This window comes from Dermochelys coriacea, chromosome 2 (assembly GCF_009764565.3).
Source record: "Dermochelys coriacea isolate rDerCor1 chromosome 2, rDerCor1.pri.v4, whole genome shotgun sequence".
NCBI lineage: Eukaryota > Metazoa > Chordata > Testudines > Dermochelyidae > Dermochelys > Dermochelys coriacea.
Window position 1 is genome coordinate 235,160,613 of NC_050069.1, and position 19,979 is coordinate 235,180,591.

Genomic DNA, 19,979 nt, shown 5'->3' on the forward strand with positions numbered 1-19,979 from the left:
TACAATTATTTTTATTGTAAATGCTATATGAAAAGAGCGACTCTGCCCTTCCAGTCCACACTATGGATCTCTATTCATTTTCTCCACCTGTCAATGGAAGTTCCACACATGGAATGTAGTGAGAGTTCTGTACTTTGATGATTGGCACCGTAGATTGGAGAGGAGGAGATTGTGTCAAGACTTTCATTATGTATTTTTCCTGTGATCTAGTTTATTATGACATTCTGGGAAAAAATGAACAATAAGAATGTAAACACCATTTTTCATAGTCCTATGACAGATTTCCATGTATTGCATTCCAAGTAGATTACGTATGTTCCTACTACTACAATATATTTTTATTTCTTCTTTCACATTTACTTCTTGCATATAAACACATGCCTCTCTTTCCCCTTTGCTCACCTTTTTTTGCATTTTGCATTTTGCATTTGTTTTAACATCTATAGTATGACATTCCTAAAACACATGCTGACAAGAACTACCCATAATTATTACTGTATCATACAATCTTATTTCCTTGGATATAACTGTCAGTGATGATTCATCTTCTCGTTACCTTTCTTTACAAACGCAATCAATGGGTTCAGTATAAAGGCTTGGTCTCTTCTTCAGACTACGATATATGGTGTAGATCAGTGGTCTCCAACCTTTTTATGCCCAAAATCATTTTTTGAATTTAAGGGCAACCCAGGATCTGCCCCACCCCTTCTGCAAGCCCCTCCCACCTCTCTCTGTCACTCGCTCTCCCCCACCCTCACTCATTTTCACCGGACTGGGGTAGGGGGCTGGAGTTCGGGAGGGGCTGCGGGCTCTGGGCTGGGGCTGAGGGGCTTGCAGTGTGGGAGGGGGCTCTGGGCTGAGCCTGGGGCAGGGGTTTCGGGTGCAGGAGGGAGTGAGGGATGCAAGCTTTGGGAGGGAGTTTGGGTGGAGGAGGGGCTCTGGACTGGGGAAGACTGTAAGGATGCAGGAGGAGATACGGGGTGCTGGCTCTGGGAGAGGGCTCAGGGCTGGTTTGGGGTGCTGGCTCTGCGAGGGGGCTTGGGGCTGGAGCTTCGGGGTGCAGGAGGGAGTATGGGGTGCTGGCTCTGGGAGGGGGGTTAGGGATGGGGCAAGGGGTTGGAGTGCAGGAAGGGGTATGGGGTGCTGGTTCTGGGAGAGGGCTCAGGTCTTGTTTGGGGTGCTGGCCCAGGAGGGGCTCAGGGCTGGGGCTTGGGGTGCGGCCTTCCGCTGGGCAGCACTTACCTCCGGTGTCTCCCGGTCAGTCGTGTACATGGCTGTCGCTAAGGCAGGCTCCCTGCATACCCTGGCCCCACACTGCTCATGGAAAGGGCCAACACACCCCTGCGGCCCTGGGGAGGGGGGGCGGCACGTGGCTCCACTCACTGGCCCTCTCTGCAAACACCACCCCCACAGCTCCCATTGGCCACAGCTCCCCGTTCCCAGCCAATGGGAGCTACGGGGACGGTGCTTACAGGCAGGAGCAGCATGTGGAGGGAGACCCCTGCCCCTGGGGCTCCGGGGCCGGACTGGCCGCTTCCGGGAGTGGCGTGGGGCCCGGGCAGGCAGGGAACCTGTCTTAGCGGCAGCCCCGCTGCGCTGCTGGAGATCACAATCGACTGGGAGATCCTTTAGGATCGACCAGTCGATCGCGATTGACTGGTTGGTAACCATTGGTGTAGATGAAACAAGTTAGAAAAATAGAGGATTGACAAGAAAATAAGAATATTTGTCTCAAAACTAGGATTTAGGGTGGTTGAAAGTTAGGTGAAGGCACAGCGTGTTATCCTGGGCTAGTGTGAAATTGTCCAATATATTGACAGGTTTCAGAGTAGCAACCGTGTTAGTCTGTATCCGCAAAAAGAAAACGAGGACTTGTGGCACCTTAGAGACTAACAAATTTATTTGAGCGTAAGCTTTCGTGAGCTACAGCTCGCTTCATCGGATGCATGCAGTGGAAAATACAGTGGGGAGATTTATATACACAGAGAACATGAAACAATGGTGTTACCATACACACTGTAACGAGAGTGATCAGGTAAGGTGAGCAGCTCTCCTGCTGGTAATAGCTCACCTTACCTGATCACTCTCGTTACAGTGTGTATGGTAACACCCATTGTTTCATGTTCTCTGTGTATATAAATCTCCCCACTGTATTTTCCACTGCATGCATCCGATGAAGCGAGCTGTAGCTCACGAAAGCTTACGCTCAAATAATTTGTTAGTCTCTAAGGTGCCACAAGTCCTCCTTTTCTTTTTGTCCAATATATTAGCTCCTAGACATGGCACCAGGGAGAGAGGGAGATGTTAAATACATTGCTGCTAGCAAGGTTCATGATCTAAAGTTAACTTCTCAGCTGAAGAAAAAGTGGAACAGTAGCAATTACCAGGAACAGTGTAGGGGAAAATCGGAATCAACAGTATGCAATTGTGTTTTGGGGATTTTTTTGTACTGTAAATGTACTAAACATGCAACATTTGTAAATTCATTGCGTTAGTAGTATGCCTAGTGTCTAGTATAGTACTCGATTATTACTCTGATTAAAATGTAAGTGCATGACTTCTTGGGCAGAAATCCAATATAGTGCATTATAGTTCTGAGTCGGCATGTGACTTCATCATTAAAATCTGTTATAACTATACAGTAATCTGCCCTTTGCAGGTTTGGTGAACACAGCTGGATTTTGAGAACATTTCCAGCAGGGTAGAGAAAAAGAATTATGGCCTTGCATTAAAATGGAAAATTGTACCTTTGTTATGATGGTACATGTATCTATTTTCTGACAGCAACAGTTAGCTATAAACCAGTGTCAGTTTCTGAAATAAGTAGTGTTGGCAGCTGTAGCTGAAGTTGCTTTTTTCCTGATGGATGTGATGCTAGTGTAAACACATTATTTTTTTGCATGTCACCCTTCAAAAAAGTATTTGCCTTAGCTTTTCTTTTTTGGGAAGATGTCACAAAGGGTTACACTGTATGAACAAAGCAACTTAAGTGGGATAAATATTTTATTAAATTTTGGACACCATCTTTAGTTCAGTGTTCTGTTTATATAAGGCCAAACTGGCAGTTTAATCACTGTGCTTTGTTGTGCCACAAAATTCTGTATTTAATACAGTTCCTTTGCAGGGCTTTTATTTTGTACATCCAGAGTTATGGATTGCAAACTTTGACCCTGATTCACTGTTGTCTCACAAATAATGCAGTCATTTACATGAGTGCAAAGTGAGAACAAAAAATATTTAAAATTCTGTAATTGTAATTTAGTAGTAGTATTTTAGTAGTATTTTTCATCCACTTTGACCTAACTTTGCTTAGGTATAAATTATTACAGAAGGTGCAGAGCAATAGTGTATTGGGCTCTTTCTTCCTAGTTTTGGGGTAAAAATGAGGAGTAGTAAAAAAAAACAAAACAACCTAAACAAGAATTAGTTCATGATGGGCTCAGTGCTCAAAAACAGGTTGAGGTGTTGGTCCTCCAGACTCTGCTGGGCTGCCTGTGTCTGATAGCTCTGTGTAGTATTAGATCAAGAAATTCAAATAATTCCAGGGTCAAGAGATTTATCACTACAAATATGGTGTTAGCATCTGAACATGAGAAGTGCTTTGGTGCAAAATGATGCTGCTTTATTGTACATAAAAGGCCCATAATAAAACCCAAATGGACAAGCTCGTGCAAACAGAGATAGGGTCAGCCAGAAATATTTCTCCTTAGAATACAATTGGAAAATGAAACTTAAAATGTTAATAATTTTCTTCATATGTACACTGTAATAGTATACAATAAAGTCAAATCAAAATCTGCTGTTCTAGATTATTCTAATACATTTGAAAATGGCTATATTTACTAGTTTTAAAGGAACTACTGCAGAATATTAATGTTCTTGATTTGCCTTCATGTAGGCAGTAAATATATTTTTTATCTATATATGAAAAAAATGTTTATCCTTAATCACACATGGCATTTGGAAAAATAAGAATAGCATTTTAAAAAAATACAAAAATTCCATATAGCAATGATAAATTGCCATATCAAAACAATTACTGAAGCAAGAAGACCCCCTAGAGAGCGTTATTAGGGATTACGGACTAGTTTGGCAAGCAAAGGTCGGAAGCAAAGTCTATTATTTGTCAAATCAGTCTGTAAACCCATTTAATGCCCTCTTGAGAGAGTTGGCTGTTACACATCATTGCTGTGCCAAGTTTCTTTCTGCTGTTGCTTAAAATTCTCCCAATATTTGAGTTTTTTGTGTATTATACTTTGTGATGTAGATTATGTAGCTTTGATGAGTATAAAATATGTAGAAACTGTCTGGAAAAGAAAAAACAGATAGCCTTGTGATATGTATGCATTGAGCCATTTCTGCAGTAATAGGGCTTGATTGAAAATCTAGTTTTCATTAGCTTTTTGGTCAAATTGAGAATTTTTTTTAAGCCAAACCAAAGCTATCACAGAAGTTCCGTTTTCATTGAGAAGAACAATTTTAAATAACATAAAATAATAAATTTATAAAATGAATTTAGATGTTTTAGATAATATTAAAATTATCTTCTTTTTTCTGTTAGACCACAGATTGCGGGCTGCATCTTGCCCTAGGCTCTGATTCAGCAAAGGATTTAAATAGTTGTGGCAACTATTTAAAATGTCAAAAGTGGCTAGCGATTTATATATCTGTCTCATTGAAAGTCAATGGAATTTGAGCTCTTGAATCACTTATGAACTTTTGAAAATTTTACCCCATATGCATAACTTTAAGCACATAAGTAGCCCTATTGCTGTCAATGGGACTACTCACAAGCATGGGTTATGCACATGTTTGAGTGTTTTGTTGGCTCTCAGCCCTAGTGATTACAGTGATGAAGAGCAGCAGATATGCTACCCAGTGTTTCCTTTGCTACAGAGTCCTGCCAGTCAGGGAGGATGCACTCTAGTGTGCACTTTATTGTTACCCTGAACAGGGCTGCTGACAGCAACATGTAGACTTGCTGGGTGAAGGGAGGGAGCTGAACTTCAGACCACACCTATTTTGGGGTAGGTGAGTTCTGCACGCTTATTGGCCAGCCCTCCTTTGAGTGCTGTGGAAAGATCCTGTGCTGCTACTTGTAGAGTAGGAAGACACTTCCTGTGCACTCTTCCTTGCCCCGGCATGTCAGTGCAGCATAGGGCAAGATTGAGCCCCAAATCCTTTTAACATTTTCTTTAAAGCTGCATTTTAATGAAGAATTATGAGTTGCACTTTATCTGCCCTTGCCTTTTGTTTGGTCCATATAATACGGTGACTGGTATGGGAACCATCAAGTACACAGCTTAATTGTTCTTTTACTTGTATATTTGCTTTTAAATTTCATGTACATGACTCTTATTAGCATTAACTGAGGGAAGAATTTATCCCTTAAAGAGTATGACTGTAGTAAACAGAGAAAATGTGAAAGCTGAATCACTGAGTCTGCACAATCAGGGAACAAACTCTCTACTGAATTTGGTTATTATGTTTAAAGCTGGTTATTAAAATGCATCCTTTTTATCTCCCTTGCCTTTTAATGTGGATCTCTTCCCAGGAGAGGTGACAGCTGTGGAACCAGGAGCTAGAGTGAGTGCTCTTGGAGGACCAGGAGGGAGGAATATAGGTGCAATTGCCTTGAACTGTGATGCCACACACTAGGCTTTAGTCTCTCATTTGTATCAAAAGCAAGGAACAAATATGTGAGATCAAATAGATGTCGTTCTCAGTTGCAATCATATTTCTATGAAGATTAATGCTATTTTTTGTTTGTTTTGTGTAAAGCTGAAAATAGAAAAATTTTGCATGAAGAAGAGATTGAAAAGTGCCTTGTAACCCTTTTGGGAACTGACAACGATGGTGCTAAAGCTGCTGCTTCTCAAGCTATTCTGCTATGTGTGAGAGTTTAGCAAGCAAAGATGCTTTTGGAATCCAAGGTGAGTAAATTGGGGAGGAGATGGAATTAGCTCCATTAAGCTCCATTTTGTAAGGACCATATTATCGTTTTACAGTTTCCCATGGGTTATTTAAAGCAACATATGTACAATTATTTTTTTAAAGGGATTCCCCAGCTAGTTCAGTTGCTAAGCAGTGAGAATGAAGAAGTAAAAGAAGGTGCTGCCATAGCTCTGGCTAATCTGACAACAGCCAGTCCTAGCAATGCAAGGTAAGTGTGCAATTTGTAAATAACTGTGTAAAATACTAATCTGGACATACTTTGATTTTTAAAAAATTCTCCAGTCAATGTCCTAGATCTCTAGTCAATGTCAGTGTGAGTTACACATACATAAAAGAGAGCACAGTATTGTAGCCAAGAGGCCAGACTTTAAGCTGCTGCAGCTGCCAGGGGAATCTCTTGATGATGATGAGCTGGTGTTGCAGTTCTATGCCACCCCCGTTAGTTCCCAATGTAAGGGATGTGGTCAGGACATCCCTACACTGTGGTAGTGTCCAGCCGCAGAAACTGTTCATTGAGGCCCTGGGCAGCCGATGTAAATTACAGCAGCCTTTGGCTGAGCTGATCTATGCATAGATCAAGGATCAGGGGAATGTAAAACTGTTAAATTTACTTTTCTGTTATCACACAGTCCTGCACCAACCTTAGATGGACTGGTGAATCTGATCTTAGGTCTGCTATGCAGATCAGAAAGCAATAACTTACATTAAATGGATATGCAGGATGAATGCTGTGTGACTATAATTACTTGCTAACTTCACTTATAAATGAAACTCTTTTCTGAGTCATAGATGAGCCAAAGAGTAACTTTGGACTCATGAATGATAAGGCCAAACCCTTCACTGATACAAATCAGCATAGCTCCAGCTCACCAGCTGAGAATCTGGCCCCATTTGTTTTATATTCATATAATTAAAAAATACTAACCCTTTTTTTAATTTGGAAAAAAAAATCCAGCCTGAGATACTGTAATCCATATTCATCCTAGAACTGGGTTTGTTTATTGTTTGTTTTTAGTTTTGTTTTTGTTTTTTTGTCTCACTTGTAAAACACTGAAAGTAAATACATTTAATGGGAATGCAGATATATCTTTAAATGATGTGTATTTGCTGGGTAATGATGTTGAGGATATTCTAGTCACAAATGGGACTAATGAGAATAGAACCATTTTATTAGTTATGTAATAGTTCCTTCTTATAAGTCCCCAGAGTATTAAATCATAAAGCCAACAGCAACATATATGTTTTGGTGTGACAAGAACAGCATAGTGGCTAACTTAAAGAGTGGTAGCCACCGGGGAAGAAGCACTGCGTCCCTGACTGAGGGAAACTGCTGAGGAGACCAAGGAGCACCCACCTAGTGAGCGAATGGTGTGACTGAACTATAGAGACATTTTGAAGTTAGACCCCTCCAATTTTATGTCCACCCTGCCCAGAGGCATAGGCGCCGACTCCATGGGTGCTCCGGGGCTGGAGCCCTCACAGGGAAAAATTGGTGGGTGCTGTGCACTCACTGGCAGCTCCCAGCCCCGCCTCCCTGGCCCCAGCTCACCTCCACGCCGCCTCCTCCCCTGAGTGCGCTGCTGCTCTGCTTCTCCCCTTAGCTCCCAGCGCTTGCGGCATGAAACAGCTGTTTCCCGTCGGGAAGCGCTTGGGGGGAGGAAGGGGAATGAGGTGCGCTCCGGGAAGAGACAGAGGCGGGGCAGGGACTTTGGGGAAGGGGTTGTGATGGAAGTGGGGCAGGGGTGGGGGAGAGCTCCCACTGGCATCTGGAAAAGTTGGCGCCTATGCCCAGAGGGACCTAAGGCTGTGGCAAGATGCTACAAAAGGTCCAAAATGGGATGCTACTTGAGCTGTTATGCTTATAGAAAGCACACACGATTTTTTATAGGGGAAAAGGCAATACGCTGCATTTATTGAGAATACAGCAGTTAGCATATGCTTTTTAGTTACACACACATCATGCACACAGTTTTGCCAGTAGATGTTTAGAGTTTGGATTGATTTAGTGGCCAGCCAGATTGGTTCCAGAGGGAGCTGGGCTTGTTGGTTGCGATTTGATGCTTTTGGAGTCGTGGCAAGACGAACCCAAAGCCCTGTGGCAATACATTTTGTTTTTATAGTTTTTTGTTGTTGTTAAAGTTTATAGATTTTGCTGTCTTAGTTTATGATTGATTATTTTTAGTGGGTGTTATTTTTTTGATGGCTTAAAACACCTTTGGGAGGGTTATTTTGTTTGGTTTTGATTTAATTAATTATTTTGTGTTTTAAGGATGCTAGCCTTTACTTTAGGGTTGTTAATTTGCCCCTTTTTAACACATTGATTTTTTTGGAGTTTTTGAGGGGTTTTGGTGGGTTTTTTTTGGCCATTTGGCTTTAAAAATGGCCTTTATTTATATGTATATATAGATAGATAGATGCATACATTTTTTTATTTATGCAAATAATTTTTTGCAGAGACCTTTAAAAGGTAACAAATCGCAGTGTTTTATGTTGAACAAGAAAGGCATTGTAAATTAGACCTTACTAAATTTTGTAATTATTTTTTTCATACTGAGGCTTGGGCTTTTGAAATGTTTTAAATTTAATTAACATAGACACAGACAAAACTTCGTTTGTTACCTACAAGACATAAAAAGAAAATGGTTAATATTAGTATTTACTATTTTATTTATTTATTTTAGTATTTTAATTTTTATTATAAAACATACAATGTATACAGCCAAAATATAATTAATTATATAGCACAGTACCCATAGTACAACATAATTTCCCTTTTGACCCTTTGAGAACAATTTTTGAGTGGGTCATATTTTATATAATTGTTTTATAGCAATGTATTAGGAGGCAATTTGAGGTTGTGGTTGCAAATTTATAAACATTTTTTTTATTTAGCAACACATACAGAACATTTTAATTAGGCAAACACAGGATAGTACCAATACAATTAACAATGGATGAAGCATGATTGACAATATACCTTTGGAAGTGGGAGACCAGCTTGTAAAAACATTATACCAATGATATGCAGTGAGGTTTTTTTTTTTAGAATTAGCGATTTTAATTATGTTTTATTTGCATGTGTTGTTTGGAGAATTTGTTTTTTTATATTTTTGGGGGTTGGGTTTTTTTCTTTCAAAAACTGAGTTATTTTTGCTTTTAGAAGCAGATGATTAGCTAATTTTTGCCAATTTAAACCAAGGGAGATGGAGAAGTTAATCAAGGGGGTGATTACGGTACTTTGGACTTTTTTTTAGCTTACGGAGTTAATAAGTGTGGCTATTGGTGTATAAAGTGCTAGCATCGCATTTACACTTATTTACTGGTGGTTGGCTAATACTTTTATTTTTTTAAATGTTGTTTTTTAGGGTATAACACATACACATTGTTCATTATATAAAACACGTGTTACATTTTTTAAGTTTATTTTAAATGTATGTGCTTAACGATGTATTTTTATTGCATGGTTTTATGGTGGCAGGCAGAGAGAGGCATACCCATTTACGAGGGTCCCACTTTGTACACTGTTGTGTATTTAGTAGGGTTTTTTTGCGGGGGGGGTTGACCGATTGACCCATAATGCGAGGTAACTAGAAAGATCCCATGGTCAATTTTGGTAGTGGACTGGCTTTTCATAGCTTTGCCTTTATAGATTGTTGATGGGCAATTTTGATAATAATTTTTTTTAGTAGCAGTTTAGACTTAATTATGCTGGAGACATATTGTATTTATTTATGCTTATAGGCATTAAATAAAGATTTTTGTTGTGCTTGTTTTAAAAGGTGTTTTAGTACTTTAATATTTATTGATATTACCCAGAACATTTTATGTTCGAGTGATGCTAAATTGAGAATTTGCATTTTAGTGCATTTTATGGCTAAGGCAGTTTTATTTTTTAATTTTAGCTGTTTTTGTGATGTTTATAAGGTAAACTTTAAGTTCCACTTCCCCGTTCCAGGCATAAATATTGGTATTTTTTAGTGGCCTTAGGGTTTGATTTGTATTTGTATTTAAGAGGATTTTTGTTTTTTTGATGGAGATTTATGTTTGATTAGTTAGGAGGGAATTATTTTTGACCAGGGAAGAGATTGTGGTGGGCTTTCCTAAGATATTTTTAAATATCTGTGACATACAGGCCCCCAAGAACAGGGACTGCTAAACCTTATACTGGGGTTTTATGGATTTGGAGGGTAGTAGTGGTTGAGCCAGCGCTTTATGTTTTGAATTTTAGGAGGGTTTTTTTGTAAAAAGTTTAAGACATTATTACGTATGCAAAAAATTTAATTTGTGAGACGTATCCATTTTAGGTTTTTTTTTAATACTGTATACTAGTGGGCTGAGGTGGTCCACTATAGAATAGGGTTTTGTTTGTTTTGATTTTTAGTGCGTGGCCCCCTTTTTTTTAATTTGAAATGTATGGTTTGATTTTTTGTTTTTTATAGGGCTGTTTTAGTATGGTTTTGTGCATGGATTTTTTTTTGTTTGATAGCTTGATTAACCCTATATTGGAGAGTGGTTTTGGTATTTTGCAGCTGCTTAAGCCACTGTAAATATTTACGCTGTATTACATTAGAGATTTTTTTTTTATTTTGTGTTAGGTGTGTAGTGTTATTTATAAGGTGCATTGATTGTCCAAACGTAATTTGAAAAGGCTGGATTTTGATTTTTAGCCTGTTGCTGCTGCGAATAGCTGCTAGAATTAGAGGCAGCTTGTCTGGTCAATTTTTTTGGTATGGCTTACCATTTTTTTAATGCTTTTTTAATGCCTAGAGGTGTTGGTTTGATATTGTCAGAGATCTGGGTATACCCAATCCCCCTGCTGACCCCTATTCCCTCGTCTTTGGGAACGACCCCTAGCATATTCCCACTGATCCCTTTTGTATCACTTTTGTTTGTATAGGTAACTGCTGGTTTTATTGCCACCACATAAGAGACTGTGTGTGTGTGTGTGTGTATCTATATATATAATATATGTATACTGGATTGTGGTCCAGAGTGAGTGGTTATTTGTTGGACCAATCCCATTAGCTTCCCCAGGTTGGCTGGGTGGTTATTCTGCCAAACTGCAAGTTTACCAGGGTAATACGGGGCTAAAGAGGCAGCGCAGTCTTTTAGGACTGGACACTGAATGCTAGCTCATTTATTGGGGTGGCATCGTCAACTGCTACCAGGCCAGCCATTACTTGAATCAGAGCCCACCGGATTAAATAATTCTCGGGGTCCTCATTAGGCTCCTGGATGGAGACTACAACTTGTGCTATAAAGTTACGCCTGCCTATCGGTTCCCCAAATGTTGCCATTAGACCCAGGAAACCAATGTTGTCGGTGACTACCAACCTATCCAGCAACCTAATTTCCGGGGCTGCACATACCCACATGAGTTGATAGACTTCCAGGGTAGTTAGCCCTTCCCTTTTTGCAAGTAAAACTGCATTGGTACACCATCTAGAAAAGATGTCTCGGTTCAGGATCCCCAAATGTCAGCCATTGTCTTTAAGTCGGTGGCCGATTCTGGAACTGTGGTAACGGTTGTGCTACTCCCACCACTATGGGAGTTATCAGCGTGATATGTTGGATCGCCGCTACTGGGGCCATGGGAATGCATCCATTGTGTATACTTTTTTGCGGACTATTTCATATATTTTCCTCCTAGGTTTCCCTGGGGTCCCATATTTCTTCCTACAGTCAGGGTTTACCATGGACAGTGTATGATCCCATTCTTTTGCTGTGACTGCTGCAACTTGGTGGGTTGTGAAGCCTAGCTTCTGCTTAAGCTGCTTGATAAACAATTTGCAGCGATTATGACGTGCAGGAGCTCTGCCTTGTTTAATATTAGTTTCTTTACTATGCCCTGTAGGACTTGGGTTTTTTTTGTGATTTTATTTTATTCTTTTCCCCTTGCTTTTAGTTTTTGTACAGCGTCCTTAAGCATGTCCAATTGGCCGTGGACCCCTGTAGTCTATACTTTCCATTTATTTGCGTTTTGCTTACTCGCACCGAGCTTTTCATGCAGTGCAGTGTTTTTTGCTTGGCAATTGACCAGCCGGAGGAATGCCTCATTACAGGCTTTCCACAATAGCCGGAGTGCAGCCAAATCCCTTTTTATTGGGGTCGAAAGGTTTATAAATCAACAAATATTTTGCCAGTTGGTCTTCTAAATTGGCTATGGTATGGACATCGGCTATTGCTTGTTTTGTTCATGGGCTGCGGCCAAATTTCTGCAAGATTTGTTTAAAAGGGGTAATTTTTTGCACACATGGCAGCTTTTTTGGCTCTACCTGAGCATTTTCCTTAGGGGACTCCTTTCATAAGAACATAAGAATGGCCATACTGGGTCAGACTAAAGGTCCATCCAGTCCAGTATCTAGTCTACCAACAGTGGCCAATGCCACGTGCCCCAGAGAGAGTGAACCTAACAGGTAATGATCAAGTGATCTCTCTCCTGCCATCCATCTCCACCCTCTGACAAACAGAGGCTAGGGACACCATTCCTTACCCATCCTGGCTAATAGCCATTAATGGACTTAACGTCCATGAATTTATCCAGTTCTCTTTTAAACCCTGTTTATAATCCTAGCCTTCACAACCTCCTCAACCAAGGAGTTCCACAGGTTGACTGTGTGCTGAGTGAAGAAGAACTTCCTTTTATTTGTTTTAAACCTACTACCCATTAATTTCATTTGGTGGCCCCTACTTCTTATATTATGGGAACAAGTAAATAACTTTTCCTTATTCACTTTCTCCACACCACTCATGATTTTGTATACCTCTATCATACCCCCCGCTTAGTCTCCTCTTTTCCAGGATGAAAAGTCCTAGCCTCTTTAATCTCTCCTCGTATGGGACCTGTTCCAAACCCCTAGTCATTTTAGTTGCCCTTTTCTGAACCTTTTCTAATACCAGTATATCTTTTTTTGAGCTGAGGGTACCACATCTGTACGCAGTATTCAAGATGTGGGTGTACCATGGATTTATATAAGGGCAATAATTCTCTGTCTTATTATCTATCCCTTTTTAAATGATTCCTAACATCCCATTTGCTTTTTTGACTGCCACTGCACACTTCATGGACATCTTCAGAGAACTATCCACAATGACTCCAAGATCTTTCTCCTGATTAGTTGTAGCTAAATTAGCCCCCATCATACTGTAGGTATAGTTGGGGTTATTTTTTCCAATCTGCATTACTTTACATTTATCCATATTAAATTTCATTTACCATTTTGTTGCCCAATCACTTAGTTTTGAGAGATCTTTTTGAAGTTCTTCACAGTCTGCTTTGGTCTTAACTATCTTGAGCAATTTAGTATCATCTGCAAACTTTGCCACTTCACTGTTTAACCCTTTCTCCAGATCATTTATGAATAAGTTGAATAGGACTGGTCCTAGGACTGACCCTTGGGGAACACCACTAGTTACCCCTCTCCATTCTGAAAATTTACCATTTATTCCTACCCTTTGTTCCCTGTCTTTTAATCAGTTCTCAGTCCATGAAAGGATCTTTCCTCTTATCCCATGACAACTTAATTTACGTAAGAGCCTTTGGTGAGGGACCTTGTCAAAGGCTTTCTGGAAATCTAAGTACACTATGTCCACTGGATCCCCCTTGTCCACATGTTTGTTGACTCCCTCAAAGAACTCTAATAGATTAGTAAGACATGAAGTAAGACTAGTAAGATTAGTAAGACATCCCTTTACAGAAACCATGTTGACTTTTGCGCAACAATTTATGATGTTCTATGTGTCTGACAATTTTATTCTTTACTATTGTTTCAACTAATTTGGCTGGTACTGACGTTGGATTTACCGGTCTGTAATTGCCAGGATCACTTCTAGAGTCCTTTTTAAAGATTGGCGTTACATTAGCTATTTTCCAGTCATTGGGTACAGTAGCTGATTTAAAGGATAGGTTACAAACCATAGTTAATAGTTCCCGAGTTTCACATTTGAGGTCTTTCGGAACTCTTGGGTGAATGCCATCTTGTCCCAGTGACTTATTACTGTTAAGTTTCTCAATTCATTCCAAAACCTCCTTTAGTGACACTTCAGTCTGTGACAATTCCTCAGATTTGTCACCTACAAAAGACGGCTCAGGTTTGGGACTCTCCCTAACATCCTCAGCTGTCAAGACTGAAGCAAAGAATTAATTTAGTTTCTCTGCGATGACTTTATCGTCTTTAAGTGCTCCTTTTGTATCTCGATCATCCAGGGGCCCCACTGGTTGTTTAGCAGGCATCCTGCTTCTGATGTACTTAAAAACATTTTGTTATTATGTTTTGAGTTTTTGGCTAGCTGTTCTTCAAACTCCTTTTTGGCTTTTCTTATTATATTTTTACATTTAATTTGGCAGTGTTTATGCTCCTTTTTATTTACCTCACTAGGATTTAACTTCCACTTTTTAAAAGATGCCTTTTTATCTCTCACTTCTTCTTTTACATGGTTGTTAAGCCACGGTGGCTCTTTTTTAGTTCTTTTACTGTGTTTTTTAATTTGTGGTATACATTTAAGTTGAGTCTCTATTATGGTGTCTTTGAAAAGTGTCCATGCAGTTTGTAGGGATTTCACTCTAGTCACTGTACCTTTAAGTTTCTGTTTAACTAACCTCCTCATTTTTGCATAGTTCCCCTTTCTGAAATTATATGCCACAGTGTTGGGCTGTTGAGGTGTTCTTCCCACCACAAGAATGTTAAATGTTATTATATTATGGTCACTATTTCCAAGTGGTCCTGTTATAGTTACCTCTTGGACCAGATCCTGTGCTCCACTCAGGACTAGATGGAGAATTGCCTCTCCCCTTGTGGGTTCCTGTACCAACTGCTCCAAGAAGCAGTCATTTAAAGTATCGAGAAATTTTGTCCCTGCATTTTGTCCTGAGGTGATATGTACCCAGTCAATATGGGGATAATTGAAATCCCCCACTATTATTGAGTTTTTTGTTTTGATAGCCTTTCGTTTGAGTATTTTGTATTTAAGGTAATTGGTTGGTATTTTTAATTACTTTTAAGATTTTGTATTGCCCATACCAGTGTCCAGGCTTACAAATTCCTTTTTTCACTCCTGTTGACCATGCCAGTGCCGGGACTTAGAAATTTAACCCGTTCCAGGCCAGAGGGAGAGACGCTAAGCCTCCCTCTGTATCACTTGGATTACTACCACCAAGGGTTCATACACCAAACATAAAAATCCCTCCCAGGATCAGAGCAAAAAACACTAAGTTCTCCTCTTGTGCTCAGTTTTGATACAGCTGAGGGTGTATGCACCTAGGATTTTTCAGTTTGGAGCGAGGTTCTCTAAGTCCTCCTCCTACTGCCCGACTTTACTACGATTGGGGGTATACACACCTCCAATTATTTTCCCCCCAGCAACCCGGGTGGAGAAAGGACTGTTAAACCTTTCTTCTATTGCTTAGCCATGCTACGACTGAGGGTGTGTATACCTTTTAACCATCAAAATTCTCAATTCATAGAATACCAACGGTGAAGACAATGTTAACCACAAATGGTTCCCTCTTTACTGCCCGATATCTCTATGACTGGGGGTGTGCACACCTGAATGATTGATCACTTTTAAGGTTATGGTATATCTTCTTAGCAGTATTTTCAACTATTATAGAACATATTCTTCCCCTTTTGCATTCTCCACCAAAAATGTTATGCTTATACAAAGCACACCAGATTTTTTTTATAGGGGAAAAGGCAACAAGCCGTATTTATTGAGAATACAGCAGTTAGCATATGCTTTTTAGTCACATACATCACATTTACACAGTCCCGCCGGTCAATGTTTATAGTTACCAGTTCAGAATCTGGATTAATGTAGTGGCCAGCCAAACTGGTCACAGAGGGGAGCTGGGCTCTGTCGGTCACGATCCAATGCTTCTGGAGTTGTTGGCAAGATGAACCCAAAGCCCCAAGGCTAAGCACTCTGTTCTTATAGTCCTTTTTCTCCATTGAAGTCTATGGATTTTGCTGTGTCAGTTTATGAGCGGTTAATTTTCAGTGGATGTTATTTTTTTATGGCCCAAAACACCTCCAGGAGGGTCATTCTGTCTATTTTTGATTTAATTAATTATTTTATGTTTTAAGGATGCCAGCCTTTACATCAGGCCATTAATTTGCCCCTTCTCAACCATGGATGCTCATTGATGGTTCTCTGGCGTTTTTGAGTTTTTTCAGTCTGTTCACTTCACTTTTTTTTCCTTGGCCATCTGGCTTCAAAAATGCCTTTCACACCTTATTTTTCCCTGATGCATACATTCTTCATTCACACAGTTTTTTGCAGAGACCTTCAAAAGGTAACAAATAGCAGTGTTTTATGTTGAACAAGAAAGGCATTGTAAATTAGAGCTTACTAAATTTTGTAACTAATTTTTCCCCACATTGGGGCCTGGCCCTCCGAAATTTCTCTAATTTAATTAACATAGACACAGATAAAACCCTGTCTGTTACTTACAAGACATAAAAACAAAATGGCTAATACTAGTATTCACTATTCTGTTCATTTATTTTAATACCTTAATTTTTACTATAAAACATGGATATAGCCAAAACATAATTAATTATATAGCACAGTACCCATGGTACAACAGAGTTGAGCCTCTCCAGACTGTTTGGACTACAGGGGCCACACCCCAAATTGAAGGGACAGGGGTGGGAAATAGTCAAGGGGCTTAGACTCTTTGCTGGGAAGCGTTGCTTCCATAGGGTCCCTTCTTAAGGACTGAAGTGCCTCTGCTAGGGAAGCAAGGGGCCAGAAGTCAGGTGTTCCAATCACTAGGCCACTGGGCCTACATGCATCCTATTACAAAATTGGTAGAGAATGAAGGCAGATGCCCTAGTCCCTGCATAAGGAAGTCTGGGCACGGGGGAAACACTCTCATGAAAACACCTCCTCCCATAACTTAATGGAGATGGATCAGCTGCTAAAATAAATGGCCAATCAGAATGCGCATCATCATCATCAGCAACAAGTGTTCCAACAAATGGCCAACCAGCAGCAGCTGCTGTTCCACAATTTAGCAGCCCAATAGCAGCAGCAGCAGCTGGTACAGCAGGTGGTTGTGATACTACAGCCATCTGATACAGCAGTGCCAGTGAGCCTCAACCTAGCCATGGCCACTGCCTGTCAGGCTTACCAGGATGCCGCCTGATGACAATCTTGAAGCCTTCCTTGAAATCTTTGAGCAAGTGGCTATGGTGGCCCGATGGCCCCTAAACCAAAGAGCTATTTTGCTGGCTCCATGCCTAACTGGGGTGGCACAATTGTATCATGCTTTAGAGACCCTGTTGTGGCACTAGAGTATGGTCAGGTCAAGGCAGCCATTCTTGATGCCTGGGACATTGTGGAAGAGATGTGCTGGCAACACTTCCGCAATGAGCAGTGCCCTCTGGGACCAAGGCCCCACTTGGTTACCCAGAAGCAATGAGATGAGGATGGGTGCTCAGGTTGCCAAGCTTGTCCTATTCAAACAGTTCACCCAGATACTGCCCACTGTAGGAAAACAATGAGTGATGTGACATCATTCCAAAACCCTGAGTGACACTGTTCATCTAATGGAAAATTGTCTGGTGGCCAAGACCCGATACTAACAGTCCACCAGGGACCTGCTGGGACCAAGGGTCCCACACTGCCAAATGATAGAGCGGGCCATGGAAACCAGCATCTTGAGGGGCTTCAACCTACTCTCCCTTCACCTGGACTCAGGAGTGGCCTGACGATCAAGAGGCCTATGGATACCTTGGACCAAAAGTGCAGAGTCTTTGACCCACACCTCAGACTGAAAAACTGCCGACCCACCAGAGTTTAAGAAGGGAATATCACTGGTCCCCAAACTAGGGGGATCTCATGCAGAGGGACCTCCCAGATACTCAGAGGAAGGCCCAGTCATAACAGCAAACACCAAGACACGTGTTTTGCTTGTGGTCTTCCAGGGCCTGGTTTCGAGATTACCTCTATATGGAGTGCAGCTTTGAGAAGTTTTGGACCCAAGGGACCTGAGTTTGACAAGGAAACCCTGCAATGTTGACCAGACCCATAAGATATTGGTAGATGTGGTGGGGCTTGTGGACTCAGGGTGTGCTCAGACCTGCTGCGGAGCTCGGTGGTCCCAAACCCAGAGTTGACCCAAGGCACCATTCTGTTATAATGTGTGCATGGTGATGTAAAATCTTATCCCCACATTCAAGTGGCTCAAACAGTGAGTGAGCAAACAAAGTCCCTAATGGACTGCAGTCCCTCTTACAGATCTCCTTAAAAAAGGTGCCCTCTTCCCCTATGCAGCATGACTTCTCCTGTACCATACATCCAAGGTCACACTGGTGGAGGTGGGGGTCACACCAGCAGGGGCAGGTGTGTTCTCTCTAAACTGTGCGCATGCACACAGATCCTAAACCCCGTGGACACGGCGAAACACCGCGTGCACAAAAAATGAAATACTACATCGGAGCCAGGCCAAAATATCATTTATGGGCGACTTTTGACATTGTTTGCCTGCCATCTATCAACACAGCCAGATTCTACTAGCTGTCAAGGGGGGGAAAGGGAAAGGAGGGCAATGAATCGTATCCCTCCCCACTAGCATTTCAAACGTGGAAAGTTGATCACATCTGGACGGTCAGGACCCACACATCTCCATTTTCCCACGTTTTTTTGCCACAGATGCATGGACGTGATCGGAGCTATGCACAAACTTCCAGTATCCTGACCTGAATGATCTCCTGTTTGCCCTTGTGTCGAGTCATGCTGTTAAGCACATTGAAATAGTAGACATATATTAAAAGTATTAATTTTAAATAAACCAATGTAGTAAAATATCAATCCCAAAATGTCACTGCCTAGAGATCTAAAGCGTAAAAGAACAACGACTTCATTTAAATCTGGATGTTGGATGAGGCTATAGAGACGGTTACACTGAAGTCACATAGTGTAAAACATGTTAAACTTCGTGAAATAGTCACATATGATGAGGACAATGGAGTGGTTTGTGTATATTGTCGAGATGCCAGAGCTTGGAGAGAATTTTCAACAGGAAGAATGTGGAATGATGTATGGAAGTTGGATTTCTTAAAACGTCATCTGTCAAATCCCTATGTTCAAAATACAAAGACTTTCTTGCTGAAGAGATTGTTATAGTCAGTCAGTACAATGACTTAAAGTTTGCAGTAGCCGAAAGACACTCAAGCCAATTGGTTTTAAATTTCCTGGATATCGTGACATTTGCTCACCAGAACAAACAGTTTCAGAATCTTGCAAAGTTGATGGATATTGGAGGAACATTCCTAGCATCAAGTGCAGACTGTGAGCATGGCTTTAGCTTAATGAACCACTCTAAAAAACAAACTATGGAATCGTTTACAAGTAAAGTAGATAATTTTGACATGCTGGTGTGTATTAAGAGTTAACATCTGGATGGAGGACTGATAGATCTGGACAGAGTTTGTATTGAATGGGCAAATGAAAAAGATCACAGGGAAAAAGAGTAAGGTTAGTTCAGCAGTCTTTGACATTTCAACCAATAAGGAAATTAAAATGCATTTGTAATTACATATCTTATTCTTGGTTGATAATCATTTATTTATATTTTTAGGAACATTTTAAATTTAAAACACAAATGGCTTTTCTTTTTTTACTTATGACGTCTCTATCTGAAAACCCAAATAAATTGACATAATGGCATACTTATTAAATTGTCTTTATTATATGTTTATCAAAATCTTTTCAGATATGTGTATAGAATGACAGGTGAAAGTTGACACAACGGGCAGAAACCTGTGGACTGATAATGATCATGATTAATATGTACTTGATATATGCTCATGATTGTCTGTAAAAAAGATCATAAAGCATAATGCTTAAAATTAACTTCTGCTTCATGAAGAATGGTTAAATTTCCTTTTTCTAAGTATTTAAAAATGACATTTATAAAATAACATGGTGTAAAACTATTTTTATCTCAAATTGCAAATTAAAACTTTTTAAATGTATAAGCATTTTACTCTCTTGGGCGCATTTGCTTCATGGCGCATAAA

General features: G+C 40.4%; 1 protein-coding gene across 1 annotated transcript in view; it reads left to right on the forward strand.

Moving 5' to 3' along the window:
- The window catches only part of ARMC3 (armadillo repeat containing 3), a 126,415-nt gene that overhangs the window by 50,669 nt on the left and 55,767 nt on the right, over positions 1–19,979 (forward strand). The window contains 3 exon segments of the mRNA XM_043509448.1: positions 5,782–5,880; positions 5,883–5,933; positions 6,058–6,163. Coding sequence (XP_043365383.1) covers positions 5,782–5,880; positions 5,883–5,933; positions 6,058–6,163 — 256 coding nt within the window.